At 43.1% G+C, this 13513-nt stretch overlaps 2 protein-coding genes across 7 annotated transcripts in view; one reads left to right on the plus strand and one right to left on the minus strand.

Moving 5' to 3' along the window:
- PLN (phospholamban) overlaps positions 1-4179 on the minus strand; it is a 21540-nt gene extending 17361 nt beyond the window's left edge. For 2 of the 5 annotated variants that reach the window (XM_083176810.1, XM_083176812.1), the window contains exons 1-2: positions 3801-4179; positions 918-1012 (exon numbers count right to left, since the gene is read on the minus strand). Coding sequence is in view for 2 of the 5 variants with exons in the window: in XM_083176813.1 (XP_083032939.1) it covers positions 214-372 (159 nt within the window). In the remaining 3 variants the exon portion in view is untranslated. Of the gene's footprint in view, positions 480-917; positions 1013-3800 lie in introns of all 5 variants that reach the window. The other 3 variants (XM_083176813.1, XM_083176815.1, XM_083176811.1) reach the window with 3 other exon arrangements.
- CEP85L (centrosomal protein 85L) overlaps positions 1-13513 on the plus strand; it is a 224354-nt gene that overhangs the window by 163563 nt on the left and 47278 nt on the right. The window lies entirely within an intron of this gene.

The raw sequence follows: 13513 nt of genomic DNA on the forward strand, positions 1-13513 counted from the left end.
TGGGAAGGAAAGATGTTACCGTATGTTTATTACACAATATTCCAAACATTGATTGACATCTACAGTCATGAGGTGCACACTGCATACAAAGCTGAAACGTGGTACATGCTTATAAATAGTAGTAATAGCACATATTTACTCTGGCCCTTCCATGGGGAGGCTTTGTTATAGTCTGTCTGGTACTTTTCCTACAGGGATGCTCAGAGTGAGCCCTCAGAGCAGCATCACAATGATACAGATGAGAAGAAGACAAATGAGAATCAGAGAGAAATTGACAAAGAGTTCTTGTAGGTTTTGCCGAATCTGCGGGTTGACCTCAATGTTTGAGGCTCTCCTCATGGCAGAGCGAGTTATGTGCTGGACTTTATCCATGGCTACAGAAGGACAGAGGTGACAGGTAATGGAAGAAGTGCAGAGACAGTGCTTCCTGTATGCAGAGTGATAGAGGACCTTAGTCTTCTAGAGGTTCTCTGGTGAAGCTGAGTGAGCAGGAAAGTGAAAAGTTAGAAAACTCATAAAGTGCAAGTGAATCATGCAAGTTAATAAGTGCAATTTTTTTGTTCTTACTCAAATGAAAAAAACAAAAAAACTTTAAGAGTAGCAGTTGTGGACAGAATACATTCCTAATACGTATGTTTCTGTGAAATATGAATGATGTAATATAGCATTCAACCTAGGCAAGGTAGCAGTGGCATTGGAATTGTTAGTTAATCTAATATATATATATATATATATATATATATATATATATATATATATATATATATATATATATATATATATATATATATATATATATATATATATATATATATATATATATAGAAAAATAAGAGCGCTCCATAGTGCAGTATCAAAGGTATAAAGTTTTTTATTTAAAAGACATCCAAAGGTAAAACAAATATCGGGTAACGTACCAGAATGGGCGGTTAAACCACCGCACTTTTACAGCATGAAAATCTGTGTATCCACACAGAAAGGTTGGAGCGGTTACACTCGTGGTGGATTGGACCTAAAGTGCAAGGACAAAAGTTTTAAAGGAGATAATCAATCTCTGTGTTATACGGGACTTTAACTGTCGGTACTAAAGGTTATTTTGCACACTTATCTTCCCATTTTATATATATATATATATATATATATATATTATATTTAGTTCTATACATGTGCAAACACGTGTGTTCACTGTGTTGAGTTGTACAAGGACTGTAGACTCTTATTACAAAACCTTTACACTTGACCCCAGCACATGGGTTACTTGGGTTGGGTATAGAACGGGGTGTCTGGTGGTTAATAGTAGACTTGTCTGATTGAAGTGGATAATGACCAGACTGTACCATGCAGCCTCTATATGTAGTTTTGTAGCTTTCATTAAACTACACCTCCCAGCAAACTCTGGCAACCAGCATACACAGTCTCACAAGAGCCACTGGCTACATACTGTAGCTCTGCTGTAGATTGTATCCTCTTTCAGCGACGCCACAAGGATCTTCAGTGAAAGTGTGTTTATGGGTTCCCCTGCCGCCTATGATGATTCTCAGGTAGACTTTCTCAGTGCCTAGCTATAGTATGTATGTCTTGTGGGGTTATTGCTGTGTATGCTAGAACACATTATATAGTTCATTCTGTAGTCCATATTAGGCTAAGAAAACACATGCCATCAGTCTGGGCACTGTAACATTCCAGCTCTCACTTGGCTTTATACCGGATTCCCAGGCAGAGACATAAACCAGAAGCTGTGGTGCTATGTAAGCCGATGTCTGTTCCATGTAGCAAGTCATTCCTAGCACAACAATGCCTGGTAGTAAATACAACTTCAGATCTAGAACAAGTGTACAAGTCATTTAACACATGAGCCTCTAGTTTTTTTGTCATGCACTGTATTTAAGTGGAAACTATTTTTTATTATTGGAGATAGTTTTTTTTTGTAAGCGGTCTGATATGTTTAATGTAATAGTTGATATGACATACTGTATGATTGTCAGGTTAAACATTACTTTAGCTCCTAGTCTGTAGTACATGGGTAGCCAACTCCAGTCCTCGAGAGCTACCAACAGTTCATGTTTTCCAGCTCATTACTGGCTGACACATTTTAAAAGATCCACAGGTGGAGCTAATTACTTCACTTGTGATTCTGTGAGGAGACCTGGAAAATGTTAACTGTTGGTAGCTCTCGAGGACTGGAGTTGGCTACCACTGCTGTAGTACGTGCTTTGAAGTTGGTTATGTTATGGGTACCTGGCAGCTTATGATGTTAGTAGTGCAGGGTATGCAGGCCCTGGATTCAGAGTGCATATAGTAGTGTCAAATTGTTCACTTCTGATCTTGTTTCAAAAACCCATGTAGACAAATTGGCTGTGTAGTTAGTCCCAGCCTGTCATTCGCATTACTCTCTAATCCTATGGTTTTCTTCCCAGTTGATCTAGAAGCTGTGGCACTACTTGTATTTGCTGATTTGTTCTTGTGTTCCCTAAACCCACATGGGCACGTTAGCGATAGTACAGGGATTTTGAGAAGGTCACGAGTGGGAAAACAAATGCAGAGGTTAAAAATAAAAATGCTTGTGTTCTTCTTAGTGCTGGCTGACGTGTGGGATGTGAGGCATCTATTGGCTTCTGTTGTTATTCTTAGTAAACAATAGATTCCTACATTAGCCCTTAATTACAGTAGAAACTTGAGATGTTGCACATGCAAAGTTTTGGGATAGTTTCAAATGTGTTGGATTTACTGTTATGTGGAATAACGGTCCTAGAAAAGCATTACTTTTCTGGGAAATCTGTGCCTCTTGCTGTCCCCAGGAAGTGCACGTAAGCAGCTCAATTCATTATATCCCAGAGGAATTCCTCTGACTTCCTCTGCACAAGTGAAGGTGAGGGACCGAGGAATCAGTCAGACTGCTTGCTGTACAACGTTCTCGCACCCCTATTACTTACTGCTAGTTGATGCAAATACACTCACTGAAGTCTGCTGGATCTTAGGATTCTGAAGTGACAGGTCAGTCACCGAACCAATGACTAAAGAGACATAATTTGCTGGACTAGTGTATACATTCTGGGACTGCCTCTCTAATATGTGGGGACAGAACATGTATCATAGGTTATTAGTAGGGAGGGGAGAGGTCTTATTTGTAATGTAAATACAGGTCTATTTTCTCATGTTCTGAAATCTAGAAGGGATGATGATATGTTAAATGAAAAGTTTTTATTTCCCATACCAAAATCTAGTCTAAATAACCTAACTTACTGATTACTGTGAAGTACCATAACTGTTGAGGCTATATATGCAGTATATGAATGAGAAGAATGGCATTAAATAAATTCAATCTACCTGATGACCTTTTATAGTTTTCATATGTGATTCCTCTGAATGTATAAAGATTAGATATTCAGCAGATGTTTCATAATCACTTTGCAGTGTATTGTGTTTAAAAGCTGTACCAGCGTAAACCCTTATTTACTGATCATTGCCACCTCTCCATTAAATGTGCCCCAAATAATCAGCCAAATCCCAAGCATATACACTATGCTTTACAGTAACAGCTTAGACCCATTGCTGCAGGAGGTAACAAATTATAACTGTATAACATTTCTAGCTGGATAAAGTAGGTGCATCATTTTCCTTTGTCAAATGTACATCTACATATTTAGATTTGAAAAATAATTAATTGTCATTAGTTGGTAATATCTTGATTTGAAATAGATATTTTTAGCTTTGTATTTTAATACAACATTCCTGCTCCCAGCATTTTTCATACCTACACATCATTCTTTACCGAGATATACCTTTAAAAAAAATCTTACCTTGGCCAGTAGTTTTGGAAACGGTTTATGTCACTTTACCCAGACTACAGGAAAGTCTTCATCACACCCTTCCTGAAGTTATGTGGCAATGCTGGGAGTTTGTCACTTAGTTTATGGGAACAATTCAGGGAGGTGTGGAAGGAAGAGAGAGGGCTGGCTGTATGAGACAGGGGCAGGGCTGTTGACATCACATCAGAATGTTGCTATTCGATTCCTCTCAGCAGCAAACCCTCATTATTGATTATAGCTGTATTAAAGATTGTATACTGCAGAGCTTTGTGGTAATGGTGGTTTAGCCTCTTTTTGTTCTTAGAAAGTATGGTTTCCTGTGTGTAATTACAGTAATAATGTTACAAACAAATGTTTTATTGTATGTTTTTTTTCCCCAAGGATTTCCATTTGGGTGCTTTGTGATGCTGAGGGGGGTGTGTGTGTGTTTATATACAGACCGACACCAGTTTCATAAACAGGTCCCCGGGTGCACACCATCCTGAAACTTGTAATATAATCAGTAACTCTGTTTTCTTGCAAAGATAATTTTTTACTTGTTGCATTTTGCTTGTAATGTAGCATTGTTTTCTATTGTAAAGGCCTCCATATATTCCTGAGGAAAAGTCGGACTCAATTTCCCATGAGCTCCCTCGGCAGCTCTCCGGGAAGGCTCACTTATTGTTTGGCATTGAGGTGCCATTTTTACATGTTATAAATTGCATGCAATTTATTGCATGCAAAGACTCTCGGGAAGCTGCAGCAGTGGCAGGGGGGGCAGGAAATGTAAAAATAAAAAGCTTTCAAAAGACTGTCCGGCTTCTGATTGGCTGAGAGAGCACCAGTCTTTGAACAGTTTTTTTAAATTCTGCGTCGGCCCACCCCGCTCTCTACACCTCAGCAGCTGCCACCCGAACCTGCAGATAGGCGGTGCCAGTGGTGTTTCATTGTTGGCACACACCTACGGAATCGGACCCAATACATTGCAGGTGCTAAAAAGCGACGTGATGTAATGCTGATGGGTCTGATCTGATAGATCCTGTGTGCAGGAGGTTCAATCTCTAGGGTCCGACCCCATGCGCATCGGGTTGGGTGGGATGTCACATGCGAGTTGGTCCGATTTATCATCCCGATACATCGGAATTGGGTCAAATTGGACCAAATCGCAGTAGAATATAGGGCCTTTAGTCCCCATGTACTTGTGTAATATATACAATACTGTGCACACAGTTTAAAGGCTGGTGTGGAAAAATCCTACTAAGTTAGAATGCTTTCAAAAATAAATTGTTTATAGTTATTTTTATTAATTAACAACAAAATGCAAAGTGAGTGAACAGAAGAGAAATCTAAATGAAATCATTATTTGCTGTGACCACACTTTGCCTTCCAAAACAGAATAACTATTCTAAAGTTGTGGATTTTGTAAGATAATAGTCGGATGACTGATTAACCAATCATAGCAAACAGATGATCATGATAATTTTCATAGGTAGGATACTGAAACAGTAACAGATGTGTAGGAGGCTTAAAACTGGGTGAGGAACAGCCAGACTCTACTACAAAGGTGAGGTTGTGGAAGACCATTTCATGTCACAGGTCCATTGCAAGAATGAGCACGACAAGAAGGTAGTTATACTTCATCAGCAAGGTCTCTCCAAGGCAAATATTTCAAAGCAGACTGGGGTATCAAGATGTTTCTTGTTAAAACACAAAGAAACCGGCAAACTTTCATGACTCCACACATCACATCAGGCTTACTTCCTTTCAAAATCAGAATATTTACAGCCATGTCATTCGCTCAGAACTGGCAGAAACCAGTGGGACCCAGGTATACCCATATACCGTTTGGAGTCTTGTCAGGAGAATTCCTACCTTAGACGTGGAAAGGGACCTGGGGTGCATCAAAATGGCAGCAGGTGCTCTGGACTGATGAGTCAAAGATGTATATATTTGCTGGTAACAGAACGCAGTTTGTTTGGTGAAGGGCTGGGAATCAGTACAATAATGAGTGTCAGCAGGCAACAGTGACGCATGGGCTGAGTTTCAGCAAAATGGAGTTGGTTAGTTATGATCAATGCTGAGAAATACAGGCAGGTTCTTTTCCATCCTGCTATACCATCAGGGAGGCATCTGATCTGCTCCAAATGTATTCTGCAGCAGGAAAATGGCCCCAAATATACAGTCAATGTCATGGAGAATGATCTTCAGCATAAAGCAGAATAAGGAGTTTTGGACTTTTATGATCTCAACACCATCAAGTCTGTCTGATTACCTGAAGCGACAAAAGGATGTGAGCAAGTTTATATACACTGAAAACCTGTGGTTAGTTTTCCAAGATAATTAAAACAACCTCCCTGCAGAGTGTTGACAAAAAAACAACAACCTGTATGCAGGGTAGTCACACCAAATATTGATTTGATTTAGAGTTCATTCACTTTGCATCTTGTTAATGGATACAAATAAACTATCATCACTTCTGTTTTAAAAGCAGTCTAAGGGTGGGATGTATTCATATACATCGCCGCCATTCACCTGCCAGCCGCCGCGATGCTGCCGCATATGTACTAACAGATGCGGCTAGCATTGGGTTGCGGTGACGGAGACCCCCGCGATACCTGTGATGTGGTCTGCGGGGGTCTCCGTCACATCCCGGCGGCTGGCAGTGTCCCCCTGCGTCTCCTCCTCCCCCCTGCAGCCGGATGTCCTCCCGGCTGTGACACCTGCTGGGGGAGGAGGAGATCAAAGGAGGACGTCGGGCGGTGATAGAAGCCCATAGGCTTCTATAGGGTATCGCCACCCTTTGGGTGGCGATACCCTGCCAGGCGAAAACGGGGCGGACGGTTAATGGAAATAGGAAAATGCGGTAAAACCCCAGTTTACCGCATTTTCCCTTTGGTATATCCCGCCCTAAAGGTCCATACACACTGGGCTATTACCAATGTCATCGCCGGGGGAGAAAGCTGCTCAGTGCATACACTGAGCGGCTTTCCTCCTGCCCGGTGCCATCAGCAGCGCTATGCAAAGCCGTCCTCAAAGTTGCTCATCTGCAGGTAATACCAGCAGATGAGCGGCATTCCTGGCGATGATGCTGGAGCGCACAGCAGTGCTTATCGCCGGGCCATACACATTGGGTGGCTTTCAGCTGAAAGCCGTTCAAACTTGGTGTTTTGAGCGGCTTTCAGCTCAAAATCGCCCAGTGTGTGTATACTCTCTTTGCCGCATTTTTCCACATGTGCCTAAAGGCCCATACACACTGGGCAACTTTGAGCTGAAAGCAGCTCAGTTTACTCGTCTGAGATGCTTTCAGCTCGAATGCCGTCATATGTATGACGGCAGCAAGTGAGCAGTGATGCGCGCTCCTACATCATCCCAGGTCAGGCCTCTCATCTGCTGGTATTACCAGCAGATGAGTGGCGGAGTGGACAGCTTTCCATACCATTCTACTATGGAAAGCTGTCCACCCCTGGGAAAATCGCCAAAACTGTGAAAAATGCTCACTGTGTATGCAGTGTTTTTCAGCCCAGCGATTTTTCCCCATTATCTCTCACCATACACGCTGGGAAAAATTGTCCAGTGTGTATGGACCTTAAAACTTTTGCTTTGTGTGTGTTTTTTGTGTTTATGTTTGTGTTCATGTCTGTGTGTGTGTGTGTATGTATATATCTATCTATAGAAGACTGCAGAATCAGGGAGTTATTCTGGTTTAATCGGTCCCTGGCGCGTTCGCACGGGGGACTGATTTTTTGGCATCTGCGCATTTATGTGCATGTGCAGACGCTTTGTGCAAGTGGGCATGTGAGGGGAGGTCTAATGGGCATTTAAAAAGTGTCTGTTTTATTATGCCTTTATGATATGTATGTATGTTTGATGAATATATATATAATATATATTATGCTAAATACTTTCCCTATAGCCTGCAGAGTTGTCCCTTGTCCTCTCATGCTAAGGTCTGTCTCATTGCTTGCAGCATAAGGAACCTGTTGACAGACCAGAGTGGGTTATTACATATAACATGCACCATTATTTATCTGGCCCTGACTACTGCACATCAGTTCTAACATTGTAGTGTTATCACCCATAATGATAGTTAAATTGAGGTGAGAAAATACATTTGTAAACTACCCATTGTTCAACATGTAAAGATCAAGGTTTAAGTCGGTATACTGTTTTGTTTTTTTTCCCCCTGAGTTTTCAGAGGGACATATGCAATAGTTATTTCGCTAATAACTTAGATTGTCTTTACACATGTTCTTTTTTCTCTTCCCTCTGAAGTCTTGCAGACCAAAATATTACACTGCAGTCTCCAACAAACGTTTTGTGTAGGTTTTACAGCTATATCACAGTCTTAATGTAATGTCAGCAGAAGATGGTCTTTTCATACCTTTCCTAAAAAGGAAAATTCATTAATGCCAGTACATTAAACAATAACTGATGGGACTGGTTATTCTGTCATGTTTGTAGCCATTAGTACTGAGTAGTTATACAGGTATGTAACTATCTTTATGGACAGCTACCATACTAGTAAGATGTGGTTTGTACACCTACTGAGATCCTGCTGAGTACATTAAAATAGCTTATCTTTACCTCATGCACATGTGAAACCATCCAAAAAGCGACCCTCAGGTGTGATACTTTGTGCTTACACTGCCATATGCTAATAATTTATGCTAATAATTCATAGGTTCTGCAAGGCGGTCCTTAATGCTCCCTAACATTCCCAGTTTTAAGGATAACCAAACTTGGGCACAGGTCACTGAATTAGTACTTCAATACATTTGATGTAGCTATCAGTGCTCAGCCATAGAAGCCAAGAAGAACCTGGACTGTTAGGGTGTCTTGAGTGCCATGTTTGCGGAACCTCTGTGTTACTTCAAATACATAAGTATTGCCTTATACCAGTAGTTTCAAAACTCTTTGAGGAGCACTAACGGTGGTGGGATTGTATTTATAGCTGGGTACACATTCGTCAGATGGGAACAAAAATCTGGTAAGGTTTGTGAGCAATGGCAATAAATCATTTGCTCCCAAATGTGGGAAAATGGACAAAAATTGTTTGTATAAATTTGTTAAATCAAATGGTTTTAACCAATTTGTCTGAATGACCATTGTCTTTTTTTCCAGTGTTTGAGAGCAATTGGTTGATTGTCATTTGCTCCCATAAATTACCAGATTTTTGGACCCACCAGACAGATTGGACAGATAAATCTTTAGGTTTATACCCAGCTTAAGTCCAAGTTTTAGTGATACACATGCTAGAACATTGGGGACTTAATGAGTACCTCAGATATTTTGATTTAACCATCTGCTGAAGACTGGGTTTCTCTAAAGACCCCCATACATTTTTTGCGATTTGGGCCAATTTCACCTGATTCTAATGGTCCGGGCCAATAAATCTGGTGAAATCAGCCCAAATCACATGTGTTTGACATCACATTTGTACAGGACCACGCATCAGTTGGAGGTTGGACTTGCCTGCATGTTGTACCTCTGACTCTGCCCTCCTCTTGGCGGTGGGAAACTGGGTTGTATGGAATACATAACATGCAGAAGGACCTTCCCATGGGGCTCAAGGGGATCGGATAGCTTTACACTGCTGCGAGACATTGCGCTAGTGTACGGTCACTTTTTAACTGCATTTCTGTGTTACAAGATACTAGAATACAAGCTGGAAGTAAAGTTTTCTTCATTACAAGGCAAAAGATAACGGCAGAGCTCAGACTTGTTTTAAGCAGCAATTATTTACAAGGCTATACTTGGTTGGTTCTTTAAAAACATTCCAAGAATTGGCGGCATCCTGCACCTTCAGCAAACTCGGACCGTATTGATATTCACATTTTATTAGCAATAATACTTTTACCTGATCTGCAGGATTCCTCTCATTCTGCATGTATGACTGTGGACACAATACACTTAAATACAGCAATGCATAAGGCATGCATTCTCTCCATCCAGGCATACTTATGTACGTACAGCTCATTAGTGTGTGTCTCTTGTGAATTGTTACTAAAAATATTTTCAGTTGTGTCTGTCTGCACCTTCCCTGTGTGTGTTTGTGGGGGATGAAAGGTTTGGGCATAATAGATAAAGGTCTTTGTAAGGTCAGAGGGAAACATGAATAGACTTCCGCAGAGTTTTTTTTTAACCAACAGATATAGCAATGTAGTTACATGTCTCCGCTGGCGATCGCCGGCGCAGAGGCGCTCCATCTGACTGGGGCACATGTGCGTCTCCCACACATGTGCGTCCCAGTTTCAGGATGGCGCCGCTGCGGATCCCTGCCCGTCTCCATTTCAGGGAGACGGGCGGAGAGGGGCACCGGGGCGGGCAGTGGAGCTGGCTCCGTGGCCACGGGAAGCACGCGCGCCCCTGGCGAGAGCCAGCCGCTGGCGGGGGCTGGCGATAGAATCTCCAGCCCCTGCAAGGAAGAGGCCCATCTGTATAGAGCTACAGCAGTTATGGTTCATTCATAGGAATCTGCTTATTCATTTGATATGCTGGTGGTGCCTCCCTGCAGCTCTCTCCAGTGTACATGCTTAAGGGCCATACACACTGGGCGATTATGCCCAGCGTGTATGGACAGCGATGATCGCTATCATCGCAGGGGAAAAACCGCTCCGTGCATAAACACTGAGCGGCTTTCCCCCTACCCGGCGCCATCAGCGCGGGGGAGAACGGCTTTCCATAGCGCAGCGTATAGCTTGTAATACCAGCAGATGGGCACAGATAGACGGTTAGGGGACAGCATAGAAGGATTGGTTGGGAGGTCATCAATGTATGGACAGAGCAACACATGGGGTACAGACAGATGGACATGGATGTAGTATAGACAGGGGGGACAGATCAGGGGTGGGGCTCACCATCACAAGTTCTGTAGCCTCCAACAGTCATCCGTCTACATCTTCTGCTCTGGTGTGCATATGGGCAGTGACAGCAGTAGCAGTAGCGGCTCCTTCTCTACCCACAGATCAGCTTCTGACAGTAGGCCCTTCCCTCCATCCACACAGCGGCTCCAGACAGAGGATCATCAGCCCACATGGAAGCAGAACCCCCTAGCCTCCCCATATTGGAGTGGGTCCCTCTTCTCTACCCCCCCAATGCAGCGGCTCAGACAGGGCGCAGCGCTGCGTTAGCAGATCCCGGCATCTACCCTTAACCCCGGACAGTGCACGGCTTCTCCTTCCTCCTTTTATCAGTTTCCGGCCAACAGCTATGCTCTACCTCTCTTCCTTCCAGGCTTCTGTAGTGCATGCAGGAGTTGCTGAGCATGGAGGCACGGCTCAGGTGGCTGTCCTGGCCAGAGGTGGGAGAGGCAAGGCGGCATCACGGCGGCTTTGGTGATCGTTCAGAAGGCCACCACACACGCAAAGATGTGCAAGGCCTTCTGAGCGACCACTACAGAATTGACAAGCGGAGCTGTTATGCATCGGGGACCACGCAACTGCATAGCTGTGTGGGCTACACACACAGCGATGTTTAACCATTTTCTGAGTGATTTAGTAAAATCGCTCAGAAAGTGGCTGAATATCGCTCTGTGTGCAGGGCCCATTAGGGGCGCCCTCATCCCTAAATCCGCCCCTGGTACACGCTGGACGATATATTGTCCGTTCGACTGATATATCGGTGAACGGTGACATATTGTGTCGGCTGTGCAACATTGTGCATGCAGCCGACCAAATGTCTACATGCACAGTAGCCGGCGGTGATTGACTGCTCAACTGGGTGGTTGTAAAAGCCGATGTATTGCATGCAGTCTCACATGCGATAACCCAGTTACTGTCCGCTTTAAAACAATGAACCCCCCTCCCCCCCCCCAAAAAAAACCTGCATACTAATCTTTTATCACAAGTTTCCTAAAAAAATATGTAGATAAGCTAAAGAAAAATGTGGTTTAATGTTCAATAAAAACACCAATTAAGATTTTGATTGTTACAAAACATTACTCAGAAATGGATGTCTGCTTTTTAAATTTTTTTTTTTTTTTGGCAGGTTGTATAGTTTAGGTAATATTTAGTTTGTACATATGTATATGAAATATTCTTTTTGATGGCTGTAATAAATGATTGTTTTAGCATCTTATCTGTTAGCTGATGACTTGATACAGAATCCCCATAACGTTATTTCCAGCACATACTGTAGGCCTAGTTTCACTTTCTCCTCCTCCGTGCTGTCCCCATTGTTACATACATTTACTGGAAATAGTGCACTTACTCCCCTGCACACAGGCTTGTCTCATAACGTATACAACTGGAGCGTAAGAATCTGATGCTGCAGAATTTAAGTGTATATGTCTGGGTCCACAATGCAAGATTGTATACTCTAGGACTTGCTACATTTTTAGTAAGAAAAAGGGTCCCAACAGCTCCTTACATGTCCTTTAAAGGAGATCTATTGGTCTCCTCCCAGATTTTTGTGGTGTTCATATCTAAGCATGTTTCTGTTCATTTAGCCAGCGTGCCAGATGTAAAATGAAAACACTTCAACAGAAGATGGTTTTGCAAATCCATTACTGTGCTGTAAATCTGTTAGAACGTCTGATGACATATTTTTGGCACGTGTGATCCTGCGCTCTCAGTTTTTTTTTCTCTTATCACATTTAGTAATGGAAAGTTGTATTATGCCTATGCTGGTTAAGAGAAGCTGGGTTTGTTTAATCCTCTAACTTCATGATGGATGTTGTTTAAACACCCCCCACAAATGTAAAGTTCATAACATAAAACCTGAAATATGATTCATATAATGGGAAATGGTGTACCTCCTCGCAATCTTCCAGAGCTGCCGTTTAAGGAAGTGTAGGACTTTATTTCCAATATTTATTGTAATTCAGGTGCATTGCTAACTAATGTTTACCGGGGGTACATACTAGGTCATTACTAGTTTCATTGGACAGAACGTGTAAAATAGAGAGAAGCAGTGGCAGCTCCTACCTGTGTGGAGGAGGGAGGAAGCCATTGGACATGCTGCTCTCTGGAGGAGAGTTCCTGCCACTGCCCAAGTCCCGTCACCTGCACAATGGAGCTACTGTAAAAGATGCCAGGACTGGCACAAACCACCAGCTTCTATGGACTGCATTGGCTTCAGTACTTAGAAGCCATCTTAGGTGACGATTGGGCAGGGAGTGGCTTCCTACAGGAAGCCAGCTCTCTGCTAATCACAGCCTGGTCTGGCAATCTCAGAATGAGGAAACACCTTCCAATCACCTACCAGGATAACTGTCAAGGTATAGCCAGTATAGTCATGGACTGCAACTGCATAACCCAGGCAGTGGTGGATTTACCGGGGAGCGAGGAAGTTGCGATGAGTGCAGGATCCAGGATGCAGTGGACGAGATCTCGCTCCACAGAGGGCCATCAGGTACCTAGCCAGCAGAGCAGATCCCCAGCCCCCTGCTAATCCTTGGGGCACCCTCTCTGGAGTAGACCGGACGTGTCATAGGACTGTGCATGCCTGGGGGGATCCGGGACCCGCAGAGATGTACAGGATGGGGGGTAGCTGTCACTAGACTAGTAACTATGTGCAGATCAGGGGATCCCAGCTACCCTATATGCCCCAATGTGCTGATCAGGTAGTCACAGATATCCTATGTTCCCCCAATGTACCAATCAGGGGATCCCAGCTACCCTATGTGCCCCAATGTACCAATCAGGGGATCCCAGCTGCCATATGTGTCAATGTACCAATCCGGGGATCCCAGCTACCCTATGTGTCCCCAATGTACTGATCAGGGG

Source organism: Crinia signifera, chromosome 3, assembly GCF_055691185.1.
Source record: "Crinia signifera chromosome 3, ASM5569118v1, whole genome shotgun sequence".
NCBI classification, from domain to species: domain Eukaryota; kingdom Metazoa; phylum Chordata; class Amphibia; order Anura; family Myobatrachidae; genus Crinia; species Crinia signifera.